Consider the following 25,415-nt stretch of genomic DNA (forward strand, 5'->3'; position numbering starts at 1 on the left):
AGTAAGATAAAAATGAAAAGAATTAATTTTGATCCTTCATGTGGGAGAGAAAATTTGACATCATGAAATGGTAACATACATAGGCTATGTAATTCAATCTATCATGCAAGAATGTATTAAACTCTGAGGCTAGTGTTTTACAGAATTAGAAAAGGGAATGAAATTGAATTTCATCATGAATTTTCATGACTAAAACTTGGATGCTTCTGTTAAAAGTATGAGTTCAGCTTCTGTGGAATTTCTGTCAGCCTCAGTGTTTAACCTCGCTCTCACCTGGAATGACTGATATTGTTTTCAAAGCTCGGAGAACTCTGAATGTTCTCAACGCTGAGACATTGCCCAGGTCCACAAACTCTGTCACATATCTGTAGTGAGGGATTCCACACACAAACACAACGACAGCACACACAAAATTAAACAGAGGTGATGTAGAGGGCCTACCATTTTACACAGTTACTTCTTACCTGGGATTACAGAAATAGTTTTCAAAGCTCTCAATACTCTGAAAGTTCGAAGAGCTGAAACATTGCCTAGGTTTACAAATTCTGTTATATACCTGTAGGATTAAATCACAGTTATTCAGAATTAAGGTAGAGTGTATACTACTTACCTGGACCTGTAATATTCATATTTTCCCACTTCAAATAAGTTTTCCCTAAGAGACACAACCCTAAGTATTTCCATGTAATGTAAATTAAAAATGAAATTGATTTCCTTGATTTTATTATTTAAATACCATTAAAGATTGATTGTTCAGTGGCAACTTCTCTTTTGTACTGTGGGATATTCCACTAATTCTGCCGTGTGCTACATTAGTGTAAAATATTAAACTGGAAAAAGCTGAAACACAATTCAACTACAATTCATTTAAAATGAGCTAAGATAACACAAACAAATAATTACAGGTTCAAAAGAAGTGCTAACTGATATTCTACTTTAAAAAATTGTATACTTACGCAAAGGAAATGACAACAAAATCAAGCCAGTTCCAGGGGTCACGAAGGCAAGTAAAATCATTTATACAGAAGCCTCTTGCAAGGATTTTTACCAGAAATTCAAAAGTATAAATTCCAGTGAAAGTGTACCTATGAGAAAACATCCAAGCAAAAGTTAAAGATTGTCATTCAGTGATGCAACATCACAGGCATAAAGGAAAAATCCCTCAAAAACAGTGGTTAGTACATGCATTGTAATAGCAGTTACAAACTCACATAAACTCTGACTACTTTCCCACTATTCTTCTGCAAGATAATTGGATTTATTTATTTGAAACATATTTTTTCAGTTTATGGCATATAAGATTTTGAAAATTCAGCCCAAATAATAATAATCATGACTAACATGAAGCAAATATTTTAGTTCAAATAAAAATTTCATCATGATCGCCATGACAGAAATAAAATCCATGGGTAGGTGAAACCTAGTGTTTACTCAAGTTACTTGATGGCTAAGCAGGCAGACTTTAGAATGTTAAACAATAATCCTCATCAGAGGTGTTTTCTTTAATGAGGATGTGTGTCCCATTTTTAGATGCTACACAAAATGAAGGTGCTTCATAGGAGCTATAGAAAGCATCTTCCACACTCCAAAGCAGTAGTTTCAGGTTGAATGTCTATTTTCTTTTTTTTTTTCTTTTTTTCTTCTTTTTTTTTTTTAATAAAAATGCTAAAGGAACAACTCAAGAGGGAGAATGCATAAAAACATTACTTGTACAAACATTCTGAACAAAAGTATTAATAAGAGTTTTGTTCAGAGAAAAAGGTTAACAGTATCACAGTTTCTTTCATTTCTAGAGCTTGGAGGTCTATGCTGCTTTGAGTTGCAGTTAGGATCAAACTCCAGGCTCGAAAAAGGAGAATACAGGTATTGCACACAAGGGTAAGTAAAACTACATGGTCTAGTTCTTAATTTAGCTTTTCATTTTTAAACCACTTAAAAATTTATTAGCTAATTTAAGTATACTTACTCTACATTCTTTGTCCAGTCTGGAAGGTTACGCCATGTCATAAATACACAGTTTGTCAAAATAGTGAGCATAATGAGCATGCTGAACAATGTTGAATGAAGTTAAGGAACAAACTCTTTTTTAATGCTGAATTTGCATCACACAAAACATGAGGAATTGACCAGGCTATAGAATACTGACAACATACCTGATACCAATCAGTTTCCTATCACTAGTAATGTCACAAATAATGCAAAGATATTTTACAATAATGATGTCTATACCACTGACTCTGTAATCTAGGTATACATGCTATGCATCTCTTCCTCTGAATTTAACCAGAAGTTTAAAGTGACAAATCTTAGCTCTGATTCATTTTGAGGAAAAGAATAAAGGGCAGGAACACATTTAAACACTAAACAAAAAAAGACAGTGTGATTAAATATTTAAAAAGACCAGTAATAATTTTTAACAAACTCCTTGAAAAGGATATGAATGAACCAAAATCTTAATAGCTATTCTTCTAATAATATTGAAAGGAGAGAAAAGGTACAAGGCAGGTGTGGCACTGAACCTGAAGATTGTCTTCCCTTTATTCAATACTATAAATGTCTTTTAAAAAAAACAAAAAGGGGTGGGGGAAAGGAAACAGGAAATTAAGGATACATGTTAACAACTTTGCCATAAATAGAGGCTGCACTTACACAGATGTAAGTAGCCAAATTTATTTTCACTAGAATTACATAAGCAAATATCAGATTCTAAATTTTCATGAGCAATGAAAACTGAGCACCACACATTCTTTGTCTCTGCACTCTTGAACAAAATCTGCCTTTCAGCATTTTCCAGGATTAAATAATTACATTAATAATACAATTAAAAATTTGTAATTTTTAACATTAAAAACTAATCCAGCTATACTACTTGCACTTCAGATCAAAGCTGGCAATGCAAAACAAAGCACCTAATTAAACATTTCTGGACACTTACAAGCAACTATTTAACCATTTCAACACTTTAAACTGCTTCTGAGGTAAGGCATCCTTGGCTTTTAAAGGCTTTATTCCCTTTATTGCCTGTGCAGTCATCGCTAGTACCATTTATGCAACCATTTTTGATTTTGACTAGGAGACACAAGGAAAATGTCATCTAATGAAATCTTAATTCAAACTACTACTTATGATTATTCTCCCAAAAGGTTAATATCCAGAAATAAGCAGGTTTTAACATTAAATCTTTCTGTTTTCTGATGATACTCTGTCATAAAAGAAATAGATTATTTGACAGTAGCATTCATAAAGTTGCAACAATCAAAAATTAAAAAAACTTACATCTGATTGTTAGTCTTCAACATTCTGTACCAGAAAAAAAACACTGCTTTAACTTAGTTGCTTCTTACAGAAATAATATAGCTCTTAGGTCACTCACTTATATGCAAGGTACTAATCTGTTGATTATCCAGTATGTCATTTCAAGAAACTGTTCTACGTTTTTAATTCAAGAAGCATTTTATTGATTTACACAATAAAATAACCACTCACTGCTTATCTTGTACTGCCTTTTTAATGTAACCTCAATTTCCCTTTCATTATGAACATTGCTCCCCACCTCATGCCTACATAAAAACATCTTTTCTTCATCTATACTTGCCAAAGTCATCATCCTTGCTCTTTTCTCCTTTTGTTATCATTATATCCTTTTGTTATCATTATATCTACAAAAGAAACCAAGTGGCATTACAGTACATATATATAAATTCAAAATTTGTCTTCAGGTCTATATTGGGTCTGTAACGTAGACCCAATATAGAACCTCACTGTGTTTCAATACAGTGTACAAAGTACACAGTTTTAGTCTTTACACTCAGTCCCACATTAGAAGTGAATGTGGGGCTATTGACATTAATGTTATTTTTATACTATTTTGCTGAACTGGTATTGAGCCACAAATCCTCTTTTACATTAAACAAAACCACAGCATTTATATAAAATTTCTGTGAAAACTTTGCATCCATGCAGATGTAAAGTGATTCTACAAGGAATGATGCGGAGACGTTCAAGAACTTCCTTGCTCTGTAACATACTATTATTGAGGGCATATAACCACCTCAGATTGTCGTACCAGTGTACTGTCTTCATGTTCCTCATGGGACAGTACGGGAACGGATTACTTGCTGGGGAATTGGTATCGAAATCATTGAAAAATGTAACTGGCCAGAAAAATCAAATCCCCCTCATGAGACTCAGAAGAGTTGCAGTGGTCCTGAAGCAAACTCCAGCAAAACAAACACACATGTGAGTGACACAAATTGTTACCAATCCACAGAAATCACATCCCATAAAGCTGGCAATATGTGATAATAATTTTTTTTTTAACTTATGTCTCTTCCTAGTCAAATAGTGTTTAGCATTTTACTTTTATGTAAAACAAACAAACGGAATGTTTGACAGTTGATTGTTTTGGCAGATGACTGAACAAGCACTTTGTCCAAAGACTACCCTACAGAACTAGATCTCAGGTACTGCCTATGATTCTTAGAAAACCCAGGAACAGGAGTAGCCAGACAGAGAGTTTTCAAATGCTTCAAAATTCAGTCAGATTTGAAGAGATTAAAGGAAATCTAATGCAAAATCCACTAACTCAAAATATCATCATAAGGAAACCTTAGACATTCAAAGAAAAGCTCTTTCTAAAAAAAGGCAACTTAAAGAGTTACAGTCATATTTATAGTGTATTCAAAATAATGAACATGGTATCACATACTGCATAATATTTTCAGCCAGGGCTTCTGACTACCTCCACACCAGAGCATTTATCACTTTACAGTTCCACAGGAGTGTTCTAATTACACTCTGAATATAAAACACTTACTTTTTTATTGATATAATATGGATCCAGGTCCTCCAGGGGCTCAGACACCATCCCTGGAGGAATATCACCATAAATAAATGGCAGTGTCTTTCCTGCCTCCAAGTCATTACTTGGCTTTGGGTGATTTTCTTCATGACCACCATCATCTTTATACTCATCTTTGTTGCGACGAGATGTTTCATCAGCAATACGTTTTTCAATAGCTGCAAGAGATTCTTTGGTGAAATAGGAGAAGCTGCCAGATCCTGGTGGTACCAGCATTGGCTGTGCCATCTTTTCATTCTGCAAACTTTAAATGCTTTTAGGCTCTTGCGCAAGAAGATCCTAGGAGAACATGAGAGAACAAGAAACAGAAAATAGCAGGCAACAAACAACAAAAATCCTCATATAAAAACTTTTGGCATAGTCATCACCTGCCTCTTTTCTAATTCTAAAGCACTGTAGCAAGAAGTAGTTGAATTAATTGTCAGATACTTAATAGAAAATTAGCTACCTCGACTTTCCTAAAGTAATGAGGTAGTGAACAGACACAAGTTATGAAGTAAAGAAAAAAAATTAGCAACTTTGTATACAGTTTGTCAACTCAGCTACATACAAACCTCACAACAAGAAAAAAGGAAAAACATACTAATTTTCCCTAGCCTAAACACTAAGTTAAAACATACCTTATTGTGAAAAGCTAAGAAATGTGTTAACACAGCTACGTACTGCAGTCAATGGATTTTTATATCAAGTTGGCACAGTACCTTAAAAAACCTTGCAACTTACATTATAAAAGTAGAAGGAAAAAACATGCCCTTTCTATTACTCTCTTCATTTCTGATGGTAACACTACTCCATCTGGTGGGTTCTACTATGCTTGCTAAACCAATGTTTATATTATACTATTAGACAGGTGCTACATAAATGCATTCTATATGTAAAGCAACATGCACAAGCAGAAAGCAATTGCAGTGAAGTTTAGTCTTTCCCTTTTTGGGATTCCTGACATGCATCTTTCTGATTTTTAATTGTAACTTAGGTGGTGATAACACCACCATAATTCAGGAAGTTATGATGTATTACGGGTTTTAGATTTACACAGAAAACACGACATACTCTCCATAAAGTTACAGTGTTCTCTCTGAGGCCACATATATTTTCAAAAGGCCTAAAAACTAATAAATTGATTAAATTACAACAAACAATAAGTTTTCAATAGATCACTTCTTTCTAGGTTTCTGTATTCTACAGTGAAAGCACAGTTAACACCCATGGCCGCAGTATCTTCAGAATAAACCAATTTTATGAACAGAGACAAAATGGAATCCAGTCCTGCTTGCTGACATTGGCAAGTGTTGTAAACCTTGTCAGCACAACATTGTGGTGGATTGACCTTGGCCGGCTGCCAGACTCCCAGCCAGCTGCTCTCTCACTCCCACTCCTCAAAAGGAAATGGTGTGGGGGAGAATAAAGTGAAAAAGCATATGCATTGAGATAAAGACAGGGAGATCACTTACCCATTACTGTCATGGGCAAAACGGACTCAACTTGGGGAAAATAAATTTGTTGCCAATTAAAATAGATTTGGATGGTGAGAAACAAAGACAAAACCTAAAAGAACTTCCCCCTGCCTTGCCCCTTTTTTCCAGGCTCAACTTCACTCCTTCATTCTCAACTCCTATACTTCCTCCCTCTCCCAGCGGCACAGGGAGGATGGGGAATGGGGGTCTGGGGCAGACCACTGCAGTTCCCCTCTGACGCTCCTTCCTCCTCACAGTTTTCCCCTGCCTCAGGGGGTCCTTCCCACAGGCTGCAGGCCTTCAGGATAAGACTGTGCCAGTGTGGGCTCTCTGCATGCCACAGTTCCTTCAAGGAATATCCACCTGCTTCAGCACAGTGTCCTCCACAGGATGCAGCGTGGACATCAGCTCTGGCATGCTCCTCCACAGGCCGCTTCACCACAGCCTGTCCCACCGCTTCAGGGGAATTTGTTCCAGCACCTGGACCCCCTCCTGCCCCTGCTTCTTCACTGACCTTAGTGCTCACAGGGCTGATTCTTACACTTTTTTCCTCACACCGACATGTGGTGTTTTGCCCTTTTTTGGATGTGTTTTCCCACAGGTGCCATCATCTTGGCTGAGGGGCTCAGCTGTGCCCTCCATTGGAGCCGGCTTGAACCGGCTGTGTCCAGCACAGGTGTCCGGCACGGGGCAGCCCCAGCTTCTCCTCACAGCGGCTGCCCCTGCAGCCCGCGTGCTGCCACAGACACCCAGTACAGACATACTGCGAATACTGGTCAGGGGGCTGTGAGGCCTAATTCCCAAGAGGAAAAAACTTGACGAAGATTTAGATGAGTTGCTCCGTTTGCTACAGGCTTCTATCACCAAAACTGTCACAGACCGAGCCTGTTCCACCCAGGAGGTGAGAGCTTGCTAAAGACATAACTTCTTTTTCTGATGACATACTTTTGCATGAAGTGTAACAGCTCCAAAGTCAATTAACACAATGACACCATGAACCCCAGAAATCTTTCTCTCCTAGGTAAACTTTTAGGCAACTTTAAGGTCAACTTAACGCTAGTGGAGGAAATTTTATATTTTTTAACAATTTCCCAGCAGAAGCTAAATTCTTACGGACATGCAGCCAAACATTACACAAGCCATCTCTTCCTCAAAATTAGCCAGCCAAGGGTATGCACAGACTTCAAATCCCTGCTTTTTCAGCTGAGCTACAACAGTTTCTGAGTCCTTAGAAAATACTCTTTACCACGATAAAAGACACAAAAAAAGTCTTTGCACAGGCTCGTAAAGAGATGAGAAATTTCCTAATAAATAGCTATGGAAATCAGACCCTTTTCACATCAGCCACAAAACACTTTAGGAAAACACAGAAATAGTCTTTCTCTGGAACAAAAAGCCTGAAAGTGCCCAGTTCAGCCCACACTTGGACTGAAAACCAGATATGTCTCAAAAGGTACTTTTCCTTCAGAAGCTGGATGACATCTGTGGCTCTAAGTATCCAAAGAACATGCACTAGCAAAAAAGGGAGAGAGATCTGTCTCACAGGAAGGATACCAGGACACCAGGATTTTTTTCCATAAGCTCCATTTTTACCCAAGTAAGTAATGCAAGTATTATTTGGTACCCTTTAGGTCATTTATTTAGCGTACAACTCTGTTCTTCAGAAATAAAAATGGAGGGACATTATCTGCTTCTTAATTGTAAGCTGAAAATTCACAACTATTTCCTTAGTGCAAGCAGCCACGTCTATTTAAATTTAAGTCAAGGAAAATTCTTATTAGCAGGGGCTTTTTCCTACACCAAGGTGGTAGCAGTATTAAGATAAATAGTAAGTTTCCCCCCAAAACCTCATCCCCGTGTGGTATATTAACCAATACTGTATGTGTTGTAACAGATTCTGAGGAATGCGCTTATATAAAATTTGACTTTTCTGTATTGAGTGATGCAAACGACAGTTAATATAAATGCAGCTATATGTAACCAGTCTCAACACACCAAGTTATTATCTAAAATGGTCAGATCGTTGCACAAACTCTTTAGAGGCTGAAGAAACGAGAGAGCAAGATCTACAGCCATTAGAACAACTTCTATCTTAAAACCAAATAATACGGATAAAACCGGAACTGTACACACAGTGCTGCCCTGTTACAGTCATGCAGCCCTTTATGGGGTAAAGCTGACACAGGTTTTTCAGCACATCTACACACCACTGACCAGTCCACCATGCCTACAGACAAGTAGGGGAATATTTGGCAGTCTAAGCAATACTTACGCAACTTTGTGCTCTGACAACTGTCAACAGAAACAAAACAGGCAGAAACAAACAAGTCATCAAAAAGAAAGGGGAGACATTCTTGGAGAGTAAGACAAATAACATCCAGCTCCTCTTTTGATGGTGTTCTCATTACTTGCAGAAAGACTTTACAAAACTTTAAAAGAATTTTCTAGTCAACTTTATGAATGTAGACTCAGAAGGTGATGAATGCAATGCCTACAGAAACTACTTGTTATCAAACATGTACTTGAAAAATGTTACTCCCTGTTATGTCTGTCTATGCATTTAGGCTAAATTTACTCTTTGGAAGTCTATAATATATAAAACTAAAAGTTCATGACTGTTCATTTTACCAAATGCCACTATGGCCTTATGGCAGTTTTTCTGAGTTGTTACAGATATTGTCAGAATTAAAACCAATCTTTCTGCTTGCATGTTCATATTCCACTGGTTTATTCAGCAAGGCTTAAATGCTGTCCTTAGGGCTGAGATGAACTCCAGTATTTCTCTCCAGAGACACCATAGCCAACAACTGCAGCCCATCTCTGTGTTAACATAAACCAGAAAAAGATTATTTTCCTATACAGAACAGGAATCTCTTCTATTAACTATTTACCCTAGCAGCCTAATCACAACCCATGCTTGGGAAAAAACCCCACACCTATTAAAGACATCTTGAATTACAGTTCAGCGACCATATTTTCTTGTCATAACTTTTTAAAATTTCTGCAAATATATAAACTCTGTAGCAGTGTGGAGCAAACTGATACCACTTACATAATCTCCTCATTGTAATTACCTTATCCAAGAAAGAAGTGGACTAAAAAAAAAAAACCTATAAAGACGGATGGATTGGTTTAATGACTTAAATGTTCTCCCTCTCTTTTCTGCAATCTTCACAGAATCACACAGAATCACTAAGGCTGGAAAAGACCTTCAAAATCATCAAGTCCAACCGTTATCTTGACGGCTTCTAAGAGGTAGTAACAAATCAAATCAGAAAACAATAAAGAATGTGAATCCTGAAGAAACTAAAACTGACACCCCTCCCCCCTGAAAACCCCACAAAGGTCCTTCTGAAATCTTCCATGCCCCCCCAAAAACCCTCAAGATTAAAAAATCCACCAACAGTAAGAACCAAAACCCAACACATAAAACCCCCTGTTTTCTCAGCTTACTATTAAGAAATAGGCTTCTAATCCAACATGGCTATATTGTCCATATATGCCTGAATGGAGACTCTCTCCATCAAGCAGGACAGAAAAAGCAAGTTAAAAACGAAAGATTACAGACAACCGTGGCATACCACTGACTATCTAGTAGCACAGCACTAGAAGAAAACTCCTGAGTGCAGGAATGAGCCAACAACAACATGATACTAATGTAAACAATAATATATTCTTTTGGGATATGGTTGAATTAGTAAGAATAATTTTTAAACGATATTTTAAAATCTATTTTTAATATGTATATGAAGAAAAGCGTCAGGGTCATATTGATGTCATTTTAGAAACAGTACATCTTCTTATTACTCCATTTTCTACATTTGACATGTAAACAGATTGCTGCTCCAATACATTCTGCAAGTTGTAATAAATCTAGCCCTATATTCTTTTAGAGGTAGAAGTTTGAGGTTTTGAGCCTGAGCCCACTGGGCTAAAAAAGAAAAGTGTGAACACATTGTTAATGTGGAATTAACATTGTAGGAATCTACAAAACATTTATTTTAACATTTGCAAAAATAACGGTCAAGCTTAAACCCAAACCATACAGCAACAAACCCTTAGTACTGAGAAAATGTGTTTCCCATAGAGACATAATATGTTTATCTTCATATTTTTTAGAGTTAGAAATAACACATCTGCTTTTACTACTCTATAATCTATAACAATGAATTTTTACAATATTATTTTTAATGTTCTCTGTAATATAGCACTATGAAATCTATCATTTGAAAAAACTTCAATCGTTTTCAGCACACTAAAGAAGCCAGGTGAAATTACTAAGTCTCAATAACGGTAGAAGTCTCAGAAGTATGAAAATTAATTAAAAATACGCTACTACCATGACAGTCAGGTGAAGATGCATAGTGAAATTAAAATAGGCAAATTATCAAATTTGATGAGTTGTAAGCAAACCTACATATATTTTCTTTGCTATGCTCTTTTTTGTGCACATGTGTATATAAAAGAATATGGGGTTTTTTTTCAGGGATATTGAATTTTACTATATAAATTCAAACTTACATTATTAACTACTATACTGTCATTATTCAATGATGCAGCCTTCAGAGAGTTACAGTTTTTACAGAAAATAAGCTAGTTTTATCCCTGCTACTTCAATATTACTATTCTGTGACTATTTGCAAAACAAGAAGCAGGCTATAATACAAATCCAGAAAGTTCTTAGGAAAATTGGTTAATCTACAAAGCATCTGCTCTAATCAACAATTAAAAATATAGTATTCTTCCTTCTCCTCTCAAATAATTTCCTGTGTAGATGCTAACAGTACATACACTATTTGTCCACATATAATGCTGAACATCAGTAAGAACTAAAAAATTTCTGAATTATTAATTGCTCTGAGACTGAATAAATTAGACCTATGGAACATTTCACCCCTGGTACTTCTTGGCAGGATGCTGTGGCAATACAGCAGGATTAAGTGGGACAACTCATTTTAAACAAAAGATTTTGCCATGTCCTTCATTTATAAGTTGTTTCTTTCTCTACAGCTTGTTCATGAAAATAATTTTAAAGGCTAAAACAAACACCTATGGAAGACAGACTGAATTTCTGATTCAGTTCTAGAGATTCAACTTCTTATATGCAACTCACCTTACATGACCTGTAGTTTTTCCGAAGTTATTTCAAATTAGCTATTTTCAATTCCGTAACCTCTGATTTCAATGTATTAGTTTAATCTGATACTCAGAAGACATCTGAAAACTATTCATATCGCAGTAAAGAAAAATGTTTAAAAGGTAGAGGATGCTACAGCTGATCTTAAAAAAGAAAATTTCTCTAATATAAGTCCATTTTTAGAATCTGCAAGCACTTAGGCAAACCGATCTGCCTCTTTCGTTTATGCCAGAAAATGTATTCAAGTGCAGATCCAGGAAATTCAGTCCTCAGAAACAAGCAATCCAGTCACTGATGTATCAAACAGAAAATCTTGACTAGAGCCAACAGACAGCAAATACAAAACTGTGAAGGATTTTTACTGTTGGCAATGCAATGAAAAACATGATTTACATTGTCAGAAATGTGATGTGCATATTTTTATTATAGCAAGTATGATATTTCTGTCACTCACATGATTGACTACTATGACATTTTTCCAGACCACAGAAATACTTCTCAACATTTCAAGACCTACTGGTCCGAATAAGTCATGCAGCCAAGTCCCTGGATAATAATCTCAACTTAAAGCTTCCTCAACCTGTTAATTCCTTTTACAATCTAAAGACAAGTTTTTATCAGATTTGCTCCTACACTAGGTCTATTCTTCACTTCAGTAGCCCATAAGCCACTGGTGCTTCCTACATTCATGTATTTACAGTAAAAATTCTTCTCTCTCAAATCTTCATCTGGTGATACAAGTTCAGTGAAACTTTTCTTTGAGTCAAATAAATTATATCAGCCACTGAAATTTAATGGTACTTTTTTGTGTGTGTTTATGTTACTTTGTGGTACAGATTTGCTTTTGCATATCCTGGTGTTTGGTCTTGCAAGGTTTCATTATCCACATGCTGTGTTTTATTTCTCCTCAGTTCTCCAGATTCCTCCTTCAATTTGCTGCTGTCTTTATGTGTCATTAAACCAGTTTATGTCAAAATAAGACTTTATGTAGTTTCCAACACAAAGCACTGATAATGTATGCTGGGTGACCTTTGCTCCAAACACTTCTCTTGTGACACCAAAGATAATGGCATTAAGTTAATTACATTATGACCTTTACAAGTTTGGATTATTTTTCTGTATAAATTCATAAAAAAGACAACCGTCAAAGCTTTTAAATACTATTTCTATCGGTGGATTTAAATGAGAATGCATCTAACTCCCTAGTTTGATGCTTAAAAGACGAATAGAAAAATTAAATATCTCCATGGATACCACATAATAACATACTGTAGCTGCTTTGAGGTTAAGCTATGAAACAATACTCTCTATATGTATATTCAAATAATCATGGTAATTGCACAGTGTTTCGTTTCCATGTATTCATTAGCTGGAAGAGAGTATCAAGGAAGGGCAATCATCATACAGGATAAATTTATTTTCTTCATACAGAATACTTATTAACTAACAATTGTGTTTAGTCACAAAACTGAATATACCACTTAAACTCCCTTTAGCTATATGAACGCTTTTAGGATGTAACTGCCAGATTCCCCAACTGATAATCTAAAATGTATTTTATCCAGAAATTGTATGGATTTGATCTTTTATCACTTAAATCCTGTAAGTTTTTGCACCAAGAGAAGTTAGTGAAAACATAGTGTAAACGACCTTTTATTCTTGTACAACAGACAAAAGTTTTAGAACAGGGAGGTTTAGCAGGATGTTTAAAAGGAAATTGAAAACAGTTCTCCAGGAGGGTGCCTGTTTCCTTAGGCATTCAAATTTAAAGAAAGGAATAAAACTGTTTTAAAAAAGACAAAACTCAAATAATAAAAAGAAAAAAAAAATCAGAACTACTACTCTGGTCTCACTTACAGATTAAGACCTCAAAGACACAAGAAAACCAAGAATGGCAATGACAACATTGCAAGTTACTTTTCAGAGTTAGATTCTCTAACATTACACATCTGCTGCAGTGATTCCAAGAAGTCAATAAACAACACTTTCAAAAAAGAAGAAAGTACCACAGTACTTCTAGATTAAATTTTCAGAAACTCTCTGGCTCAGATTTCACCTTCACTGAATGAATGCCAGCTGAAAAAGAAAAGCACATATCCTTGAAATGAAATTGTGAAAAAAAGAATTGCCACAATAGGCAGAAGTATTGCTTTAAAATGTTCTGCCTACAAAAAATCCAGACATTTACATAATTCTTACAGATTGCCGTCATGACACCATCACTAGCATTTGTGCTTACTTCACATTTACTTGGATAATGCAATTTTTTAAATGAGTAAAAAAAAAACAAACTTTTTGCTTGAAAAGACTATTTTTCCAGGAATGATCTTTCTTTTTTTTTTTTTGTGAAGTGGAAAGAAGTAAATAAAAATGAGTTGTTTTTTTCTCAAGTGGGATCTGACAAAGCTGTGTGGTCCTTAAGAGGACTCTGATCCACAGAATAAAAGCTTAGTATTCACATACAGCTACAAAGAAACTGCACTATTAGAAATTGGAAAAATGTTTCTTTCAAATTCACAAGTTCATTTTTTATCGGTCAGATTCTGCATTACAACAAACTGAAGACTCAGAATTTGGTCCCAGTTCTTAAGTCAAGAATTATTATTTGATTTAGCATATATATGAGAACCAAAGCTTTTAACATAATATCTAAAACGGATTATGCAGATCCTCCTTGCGTAATGGACCATTTATTGGAAGGCACTCAGCTACTCTGCTTTCTCGCACAGCAGAAGAATGAGCATAATTGTGTACAGCATTATGTTGCATGACTAATGTTAAATTAGTTTTATCCAAAGCCACTTGCAACTTCCATTAACATATGAAGGAGATAAAAAAACCTTCAATTACATTTAAAGTTGTTAAGGTCTCCCAAATAGTCTTTGTTATCAAGAGCAAACATTCACAAAGAAACTAATTTGGAAATTAGAAACTTGGAGACAATAAGCAACATTTCTTTTCTGAATTAATGTGAGAATGACAACTTTCACAAGAAGTAAATTTGCTTTATATTACAGTAGCATATAAAACCAGGATAATATATTTTAACATATTAAGTGATGTGCTTGGAGAAGGACATGTTATATTAAAGTAAAGGCATTTTTCCATGCATAAAAAGCAAACTTCCTGCAAAATAAAATGGACAAGGAGACAAGATACATACCACTTGGCCTAACATCTCTGTTCTCTTGCAAGAAGCCTCATTGCAAAACCACAGCCATTATACTTCTCTATGTTAAATATATTCATGTTGAGTTCAAAATCCAAGGTAGTTTTAAGCTTGTGTGTAAACTGTAGTGTTGTCAGAGATCTTTTTCACTATTGTTTTGTAAAATCAAGACCAAAGGAAAGAAAAAAAAACCAAAACAATGCAGCTAATCTACCAGTCCTACGTCCAGCACTACATTATTGGAGAAAGTTTCATTGAAATATTCCAAAAGCCAGGGCTGCAAATTAAGCCAATGGACTGAAAACACTCTGTTTAAGGCTGAAACATTAATGAAGAAGTTAGAGGCTCTTCCCAAAAGCTGTCTGAAAAAAGCTGAACATCAGACATCTCTGGGCATCAGTCAACCTTACAGTAAATTACCACCTTTAACAAGGTCACACAGAGAAGGCCAGTGTTACACTGCAACCAAAGGCAACCAGCCAGTCAAACCAAAGAAGTTCACTGAGAGCTTTAATTCTGGAGAAGTCTACAAACAATGGCAATCAGATTATTTTAAACAGCTTAGAAAGAAGGAACATGCTTTTCTTCTTGCATGTATAAATTTTTATACATTTCTACAGGTATTTTCTGGTCTTATAGCAAAAAGCAGCAGTATCTTAAATATCTTTTCTTCAGAGACACAAACGCAGAATTTCTTGCCTCCAGCAGTTGCAACTTCATATTTATAAAATGCAAGCAAGCAAGGAATTAATTATCTTTCTAAACAAATATATGACCTACCTGAAATTTTAAATGACTTGAACTTCTAAATGAGTATCTCTCCCTTGAGAGAGAAGAACTCAACATTAAGTAAATTTCAGAGGAGGAGTTAGGTGATACTGCACACCATGGCAGCAAAGATGTTCCAGTGAATGAAAGGAGGTGAGTCTCTCTCATCTCTCTGCATTCACTCCTTAAACAAAAGGGCATTTCAAGTTAATCCACATGATACACTAGTCTAGCTAAAGCCTGGCAAGACCATTACATCAAACCATATGCCTTATGCCTGTAAGTTTTCAACAACCTATTTTGTTGATTACCTTTTTTTTTCCCTTGTTCTACAGTGGCTCTGGTAATGGCCATGTCCTTTTATAATCAAATATATTTTTATTTATTGGGGTCCACAGAATTGACTAAAACAACAATATAGCTTTTCTTGGTTTTGTTTATAAAAGACACATTATTCCATATCGTTAGTAATGTTTTATCATCATAGTAATATCTACAGAGCTCTGCCCATGACTCTGGAAGACAATCTAAATTTACAGATTGGTGATTCTTACCAATCATTAGATAAAAAGATGTTACACAGGAGGAGATGGACATACCAAACAGAAGCAAAATGTCTCAGATAAATTAGTTACTCCATTAAGGGTGCTATTTGAGAAAGAATTCTTGAAGGCATATGGCTGAGCCTCTGCATTGCCGCCTGGGGGAACCCGCACATCCGACAGAACTACTGTCAGTAGTTACTAGGATACACCAAGATGAACCTCTGTTTTTTTGAAGGCAACTCATTCAATTTTGTAAAATTTATCAGTTTTTAGGACAGAGGACGATTCTTGGAATCAGTCATAGCTACAAAAGTCCCAAAACATTTACTAGAGAAATAACTTATACCAAGCTTTTGGTAGAAGAATTAGACAACCTAACAATAATTTCAGGTTCACTTCTCTCTCTCGTAAAAATAAACAGATAATCATCCCTTTGAAGATTTTTTTTTTCTTTTTTTACTGCAAGTTAAAGCATTTAGGGCACAGAGGAAGGAAAGAAGTTGAGTGTTTCGCCTTTTTATAGCTAGGTGCTGGAATTTTCACAGTGAATCTGTTGCTGATCCATTAAAATATAACCTCTCAAAGTTCATTTATTACCCAGAGAGACTGCCTCAGAAGCAAATCAGAACTGCTCCACAATTTGTTCAGACCTCATAATTTAGTATTAATGAATTATTAATACAGTAATAAATAAATTACATGCACACAATATTACAAAGAACATAAGCACTGTGCACAGCAAAGAAACTGCACATAAGCACATGCATGGGATTTTTCATTAGTTTGGCTCTTATAAGAGCTTATAAGCATGGAATCAAAAAGTTATCTGTTATGCCACGTACATCAGAATGCTCCACGTAAATTATTCAAAGTTTGTACAGGATACACAGACATTGCAGAAACATCCCCAAAGCATTTATTCCAACTCATGCAGGTGTAGCACGTGCTAAAACTTTTTTATTCACTGTTACATGGTTTTGTTGTCATCATTCCGATAACTTTACTGTAAAATTGATTGAAAAATAGAATTATCTTGAATGAGATCAAGTCAATGTACTGGGATGCCTCTGACTGACTGTACCAACACAGTCTTTACATCAATGCAACCTTCACTAATGCAGAAAGTATTGTTGTGAATTATGACCAATTTTGTGAAAGTGAGAAGAAAACATTGTGGATGTGTTTTTTCCACACGGGGAACATGTAAGCCATGTCTGAAGTAGAAGATTTAGCTTATCTCCATTACAGCTACAGAGTTAAAAAAATGTCAATTTCTGATAAAAGTTTTGGTATTTTATTTATAATCAGTTATATAAAATAAGATTACAGAAATCAGAGAAAAAAAATAGTTTGAGAGGCACCTTTGGAAGTCAGATAGTCCAAACTCCAGCTCAAAACAAGGCTAAGGCTACCTATCTTGTATCACCTACACTAAGAACTCAGTAGGTTCAAGGGGTCTGTTTCAGTTGCTTCCCCATGCCCCTCCACTGGGTCTCTCCAGTATCTCCCAAGGTGCCTTAGTAAATCCTCCACCCACCTTATTCCAAAGAGAATGAGCTTTTTAAGCTACCCCAAACAAAGGCTTAAAACCCAGAAGACTTTTTAATATTAAAAAAGTCCTCTTGAATAATAACAATGATATAAAAAAAAAAGCAGAGAAAATGTAATAAAAACTAACAAGACACAAGTTAAAAACCAGTGTCCGTGTACATTTTAAGAATTGGAGAACATTATTTTTTACTGTTTCAAATACAGTGAAACATAGGTTTGGGTTCTGCAGTATGTTACTATCTATCAGAAAGCTCAAAACATTATTGTTTCCTTTAGGCCATAGCAGCAAAGCACATGTCTACCTGTAATACCAAGTATATTTTTCCATTAACAAAATCTGCTACAATTCTGAAGCAATCTTTAAGTTTATTTGCTGTTATGGATAACATTGTTAGAACATAATAAAGGTGATGAGATTTTCATTAGGTGTTTCTAATTACTATTTTAAAAATCAGCAATTTTGTTGCACTTTGATTTTCCATGTAGTAAATGAGGAAGTCTGTAAAATGGTCAGAGCACATAACTGAACAGATATATAATTTGAAATATTTTAGAAAGCAAACTCTCTTTGTTAGTGCTTTGTCATGAGCTTTATAGCCTGCAAATACCAATTGTGTCAGGTTTTCTCCCTCAAATGTTGGAAAAGAGTAAGATATTTTTTTCTTTTTGCAAATTAGAGAATACAGGAGAGAAAAAAGCAACTACCACTGCCCCAAAGTAAATATACAGAAGGTGAAAACTGGCTACAGAATGTAAGAGACATGAAGCAAGGAGTACAGCCAGACCACTTTCAGTTCCTCATTCTGGCCAGACAGGCTCCCTATACCTCACTTAATGGGCTCATTAGTGTAATCTGAGTCTACTTCTTGTGCCTGTCTAATTTCCTAGTGAGGCTCCGCTGCTGTTCTGCAAATGGATACAGGCTGGAGGTGATCGGTAAAACCTGGCTCAGGTTATAGTGATGGTTATAGAGGCAAAATTCACAAATCCATTCAATGTCGTTGTGCAAACACACTGAAAATCGAAAATTGCATCAGCATACATAGTCATAAAGATATATGGCAGGATGTTCTTGAAAAGATTCACCTGTTAGGTTCAAAAAGGATTTTAGCACCTCCAGTATATTATTGCATTTTTATAAGCATCAGGAAAAAACTGTTTACTCACAACATCCATTAAAAAGCCACAGAAGCAGAGTAAGCCTGTAAGAGTTCAATACCAATTATTCCTTTCAGTTCAACAGCCTAAAATGCAGTGCTGTGTTGCTACAAGAGATTTTGAGGCTGTCAACCACCATGGCAAATTTCACTCTCTGCTTTCCTATGAACATGAGAGGATGAGAAGGAAAGAGAAAATTCTTGACACCATGATGGGAAATCACGGGAGATAAAGACCAAAGCAGATACGTAAGAGAAACTTCATTCTCATGACAAAGCCTTGCTAACCTAGTTCCAGCTAAAAGTCCTGTCTGCAGTAATGAGACATTTTGGAGTGACAACTAATGCCCCTGTTCATGCTACATCCAATTCATACATAGAAAGCCTTACTTTCTAAATACTTGAATTTTGAATCTGCACTAAAAAAAACAAACTGCAGAACAAATTGCAGGTTTTAACACCATTTTTTAATAAATCAGTAGCAAGAAAATACTAGCATGCTTTAAGAGTCTCACATGCAGCTCTTCACAGAGGAGTGCCCTAAGAATAGCTCTGTCCCCTAAGTAAAGCCAGAACACAGGAGTTGGACAGAACTATCAATGACACCCGTTTTTCCAATGTCCCCCCTGGAGGTAACTGAGTTATGGGAACACAACAGCAGTTGCCACCAAAACCTGCAGAATTTCGACTATGTGAATTCTTAGAAAGGACCGGAATGAAAGAAAAGCTTGCTTATTTGGCAATCGCAGTTACCTTTTTTCTTTCCCCTACTTACCACTAAGGTAGTATAAAGTCTGTTTATATAAACTGCACCATAAATACACATGCATGAGTAGATGTATTTATGCAATAAGGAAATAAGTATTACTAGTTTCCGAAGCTTGTTAAGAAGTTGACACAAAAACTGCCAAGTAACGAGAATATTAAACAAACACAGAAGTGCGTGCTAATCTCTTCGTAAAAAGATCTTGTTTTGGCTGCAGTTAAATTATTTGAATTCACATTTAACCCTTAAACGACCTAGGCTTTTAAGTTTCTGGGATTTTGGTAACATCTGAAAAGAACATTACTTGACATTTAGTCCTCGGTGATCTATTTAGATAGTTAATTCCAAGATAAAAATGATAGTTAGCTTTTTCTCCAGAACTGCAACCTGGCTTCAGTTATAATTTAGTAATTAATAAATTATATCATTTTTGAAACAGAAAATGAGAGTGCTTCCATAGTTGAACAAGAAAACAGATATTCACATATGTATAGGAACATGGATTGACATACAACAGACAGGAATTTGCAGCAGACCAAAGCAGGAAACTAATTACCAACTCTGAATTAACAGGTCTATAAGCCACGTAACTTCTTTAAAAGCCTAAAATATATGACAAAATGGAATACATGGAATAACTATTTGTATATAGTGTAACATTATTTTTTTAGTTTGAATTTAAATCAGTATTTTGAATCAAAACCAACTGAACACAGCCTTTGACTTTACTAAAACTTTATATCAAAGATGGAACTGTTGATTAAACACAGATTTAAGTTATTTCCTCCTCTTTCTACAGTCTTTTACTACTATTGATCATATACATATTAAAAAAAAATCAGTTACATTCAACTCCATCTTTACTGTCAAAAAGCAATATGATCTACAAACAAAAATATAATCAATATAAGGGAATTAATCCTGTCATCTGCATATTCTGTCCTGACCAGTTCATTAAATACAGCACAGTAGTATTGAACATTCACTTGCATTTGCGTGTTGTATTTATGAGTTTACAAAAACCACTACTTTTTATAAATACAAACACTAATGTAAGATTGTGCCTTCTCTTTGACACTGTAGCTGTGGAATATCCACAGGAATGTCGATCAAGCAAATGTGCCAGGAGGGCATAGACAAATCAAAAACCCGAACCCCTGCATCAAAGCTGGAAATGCAGAAGGCAAACTGCGTATACACAAAAGCTCTTAGGTGGATTCAAACAAGAAATTTAAAGGAAACTATTAGAAAACATTGTAATATGCTTTCTTCATGTGAAAATATTCTTAAAATGAAATACTTTTATTATAAACAGCTTTTAGAAACTCATTCATCTGTAAAAATTTCAAACATACGCTTCAGAAGGTTCAGCAACATAGCATTTGCGATCCTGCATCTTGACATCAAAGTATTGTATTACTGCCTAAAGCTTCCTGTATTGACTACCATTGCATAAATTATATGCACATTTATAAATTTTGTATGCAGAAGAAAATAAATGGTGTCGAATTCAGAATGAGAAGTGCCAAAATTGAACCCCACATTTCTCTGCTGCCCCAGTGGATTGAAGACATCTTTTTAGATGGCCATGTAAAAAAGCACAACAAAAAAACCAAAGTGTAATTTGGTACATGAACTAACCTATAGTTCTTGGACATAGGCACACAACTTTTCTTAATATGCATGCAGTAGTACATAGTTCCCTAGAAACAAGGGAGTCTTTGTCCTGAAGTGCTACCTTGCTGCAGAAAGCAGTGATTACATCGCACAACTGCAACATAATTAAAACAGAATTGCAAGACATTCACAGGTAACATATTAAAAAAACACTATATGAAGTGCAGCAGTTGGTTTAAAAAAGTAATGTCTTTTTTTTTTTTTTACCTAATTCACCACCATTTTCTTTTTCAGGCACAAAGCAAGCAGCTGCTTCAGACCAGACCACCGGAGCCACTGTACTTTATCAGCACTGTGGAATGACACTCAGCTTCGAAACCTTCCGTGTTCCTTCCTTCCCAGTCATACAGTAGGAATAAATAATTTAATCAAGTACTCATCAGAAGAGGAGAATAGCCTATTAGTCTGTGCCTGCATTGCTTCCCTCTCATTTCCTTGCATCTCTCAGAACTCCAGATGAGGTGGAAGTGTATGTCTTTCTTTTTATCTGTGTATTTTACAGCTTAGCCAAAAAACAGCTCTATGAGCTTAAGAAAAAAAGAAACTTCTTGGTATCCTAAAATTCACACACAGCTTTCTAAAATTAAAAGTGAATAAAGAACTGGTGTAAACAGAATGTTACAATTTTTGGAAAACAACAAAAAAATTCATACTGTGTAAGAAACTAGAAGAATGGCGCTAAAACAATGCCACTTTCAGAAAAATCAGTTACCAGAGACTTCTTCAATGACCAAAATTAAACACCCATCTCCTTCTAAAAGATACCTATAAGCACACATCTCCATAATGCAAAACCATGAAAAAGGCAGTGGGTTTTGTGGCTAGCTCATTTGCTGGTAAACACATTTACATTTTTTAAATTACTTACAAAGTACCAAGCGACTGTCATTTGACACATTCATCCAAAGATGGGAGGAACATTGTCCTCAATCTGACTGACCAGGGGCAGATTCTAAATGAAAAAACTTAAAGGTCATCCTTATTCATTATTTTCATTTGAGCTGGACTAAAATACTCTTAAACAACAAATACAAATGGAGTAGCAACTAGTGTCCTTGTCAGACACCCTTGTACCACTTCTAGAATTTTAACATAAATGTTTTAATAATGTAAAAGCTTGATAAAAAGAAAAAGGTATCAATATTGCTCTCAAATATACAATACACCTGTGTTTGGCCCTAGAAATGATGGCATTTGCTTAAAAGAATGGGAGTTGCTCTTCTGAGGCTTATAAATGCTTGATGCCATTTGCCTTCTGTTTTACCTGCCTCTGTGATTCAGTTGCCACACTGTTAACCACTTCTCTAAATAACAAAAAAGTCATCACTCCCCCAAGAACTAGAAATTTATTTATTTAATTTTTTCTTACAGTGAAAGAAATTTGTATGGATCCTGTAAAAAAACAAAAAAAAGAAAAGAAGAAAAGCCACAAAAAAACAAACCACCAAAAAGCCCCTCCACTCCAAACCACAAACCCCAAAAAACACTTTACAATATAAGAATTTGAAATTCATTTCTAGAAGAGTGACTTTGGTTTTAGTACAAAACACCCTACTTCTATATCTATGTCCCTCAGCAAAATGAGATAATTGTTCAGCATATCCATGTTATTTCATTTTAAAGTAACTCCTAAGATTTGTGATCTTGGAGTTGTCATATCAATTTTTTTTAGATTAACAGAAACACTCTCCCACCCTCTGCACACCTTTAAATTATTGGGTGATTGCTTGAATCTTGTGGGCCACTGGTCCATTTGGCTCTGTGTCCAACTCAAAGAAATCCACAAAATGTATGCAAAGCATTATGCAGCAGAGAGTGCATAATTTACAACAATCAAGAAAAGCAGTATTTCTGAAAGGCCCTGGAAAAATTTTGGAATCCACAAAACAAAAAGGTGAAAAAGAATAAGGCTATGATAATATCTGTAATCTCTCTTCACAATAGATAAAACCTCTGGGAAAGCAAGTGTCTAAAGACATCGTCAAGAATTGAACCCATTTCTACAGCAGAAAACAAGAGACACTTATTTTTGTAGTGCCTCACCAAAGTCCATTTCAAGCTTCTGAACTTCTCTAAATTATCATCTCTCATATATTGGTGCATGTGTTTCATTAGAACAGTATGTGTCTTATCCCCAAATAGAAAACCACTGTGATTATTCAGAAATAAAATAAACACAGATAGTTTTGCCAAAAAGTATAGATCGTCACAAATCCAGTCTGTTTACTTAGTGTAGAAAAGCCCCTGGGAGTCATTATTTTATTCCTTTTCATCATCCATGAAGTAGCACATCATCACTACACAGAAGGAAAAAAACTCTGCTTGAATTCAGTGAAAGGACAAAGATGCAGTGAGATGAAAATAAAACATGCTTCTTAGGGATCAGGAGACGGAAGGAGAGTGAAGGAAAGAAAGACAAAATAAATGATCATGGTTATTTGGTGCTCCAAACAAATGGACTCTTCTTTCATTCAATTTATTAAATCTAATTAACAAAATAATCTTTTCTAAGCCACAGAAACTGCTACAAAATATCATTAGATATCATCTCTGAAACATCATTAAGTATTAACCACAAGTATCTACACCCTGAAAGCTTTAAATCATGTCTTGACAGTCTTCGTCCTACAAAAAAGAACTTCAAATTCATAGATCACTTGAAGGACATACAACAGATTTAACTCTTTAAGTTTATAATGGTACAAAACCATAACAATTCTTGTTGTTTTTACTTACTTATATCTTCTTTAAAAGTCCTCCAAGGCATCACTCTAATTCTGAAATATCTTTTCTCATCTAAAACTAAGGGTCACATTATTAATGAAGCAAATAACTTGAGAATAAGTTGAGATCTCTTTTTGCAAAAGAGCTTTATATTCTTTTTAACATGGACAATATAGTAAATCCTTCTTAAAAATACATCAATTAGCCTGCAAACAGAAAAATAAGCTTCCAAGAATTAGGAACTGTTATTGAATCCAAATGAAAGTTAATTAACATATTTTTCTTAATAAATGTGGTATAAAATATAGCGGTCAAAATTATCTAACACAATGGTCCACTATGTCATGTAGTTATGTCCTTTGAAATCTCATGCACAGGCTACAGAAGAAATACAGGCTGTGTTGATCATGAATTTTGAATCCAACAGCAACAGGATTGACTACAGGCAGAGGTCAAGCAAGCTACTATCTTATATCCTCTAAGACAGACCATGAGATCAACAGTTCAACAGAACCCACCACCACCACTGCTATACACAAAAGCTGGAGTCCAAGTCCCAAGACAGAAGTACTGTAACAGAAAAGGAATTGTATTTTTACTAGGATAGGAGAGAAGAAAAAATAGATTACACCATGAAAATACATGTCTCTTACCCAGTAAGCGGCTCTATTCCTGGACAAGATCCCTCTGACTGTGCTGAACCTGAGGTTCCTATTTTAAATAAAGATCTTTCAGGTTTTGATGGATTGGTAAGGAAGGCAGTCACCTTCATGGCACCTTAACATGAGATGACTCCAAATATGAAGTTCCTAGTTCTTTCATCCCCACTGCTCTTTCTATAGCCACGTTTACCTAAGCAGTGCCTCCACATATCATTTTCCTCAGTATCACCTCACTGTGACTGTTTTTAGAGCCTCACCCTCTCCTTCTCTTTCCTCGATTGGCCTGTATGTATTCAAAGACAACCAACACTAGAAGTACTCAATCTGGTAATTTCGGCTCCTGAATAATGACCCTTCCCTTCCCTCCCAACTACCTAGTTGGGGGGGCGGGGGGAATATCTAAAACGCCCTGTGCACCAGATAAATAAATCCAAAATAAATCCAGTAAAACTTGTAGCACATCAGAAGTTCTTTTATTTCAACAAAACACTGTGAAGCCTTTACAAACACATTGTAGCTACACAATACATTGCAACTGCTTTCCTCAGCTGCTGCTGGTTGCAATTAATCTGGCTATACATATTAAAAACTTCAAAGGTAGTGCATATCTTCAAATCATTAAATTTATTTCAATTCCTTTGAGGTTTTCTGCTTGAATATAAACCTTGCTGTAAAAGAAGCGTTGCCAGATAGAATCAGGATGGAGATATGAGAGCTGAGCAAGCAGAGAAAAAACACACCACTTGCTGGCCAACCAACAATGCTGAGGAAACGTGCAGCTCCCAGGCAGCAGGTACCTGAGAGGCCGGCCACTGGTGGATTTAGGGCAAAGCAGCACAAGTCCCTACCAGGTGGCAGACCTCCAAAACAAACATTTCCTCACTGGCTAGCCAGCTGCTCAGAAAGCACATTTCTCACTGTGATTAAGTATTTGCATGCTA

General features: G+C 35.6%; 1 protein-coding gene across 7 annotated transcripts in view; it reads right to left on the bottom strand.

Moving 5' to 3' along the window:
• The window catches only part of LOC104628147 (sodium channel protein type 2 subunit alpha-like), a 51,907-nt gene extending 46,818 nt beyond the window's left edge, over window positions 1-5,089 (bottom strand). For 4 of the 7 annotated variants that reach the window (XM_010296646.1, XM_010296642.1, XM_010296644.1 and 1 more), the window contains exons 1-5: window positions 4,817-5,089; window positions 2,439-2,557; window positions 1,967-2,056; window positions 957-1,085; window positions 465-556 (exon numbers count right to left, since the gene is read on the bottom strand). In XM_010296646.1, the coding sequence (XP_010294948.1) occupies window positions 465-556; window positions 957-1,085; window positions 1,967-2,056; window positions 2,439-2,557; window positions 4,817-5,089 (703 nt within the window). Of the gene's footprint in view, window positions 1-273; window positions 366-464; window positions 557-956; window positions 1,086-1,966; window positions 2,057-2,438; window positions 2,558-4,816 lie in introns of all 7 variants that reach the window. The other 3 variants (XM_010296645.1, XM_010296641.1, XM_010296643.1) reach the window with 1 other exon arrangement.
• Between the last annotated feature and the right edge of the window lie 20,326 nt (window positions 5,090-25,415).

The sequence above is a fragment of the Phaethon lepturus genome, unplaced genomic scaffold (genome assembly GCF_000687285.1).
Source record: "Phaethon lepturus isolate BGI_N335 unplaced genomic scaffold, ASM68728v1 scaffold211, whole genome shotgun sequence".
NCBI classification, from domain to species: Eukaryota; Metazoa; Chordata; class Aves; order Phaethontiformes; family Phaethontidae; genus Phaethon; species Phaethon lepturus.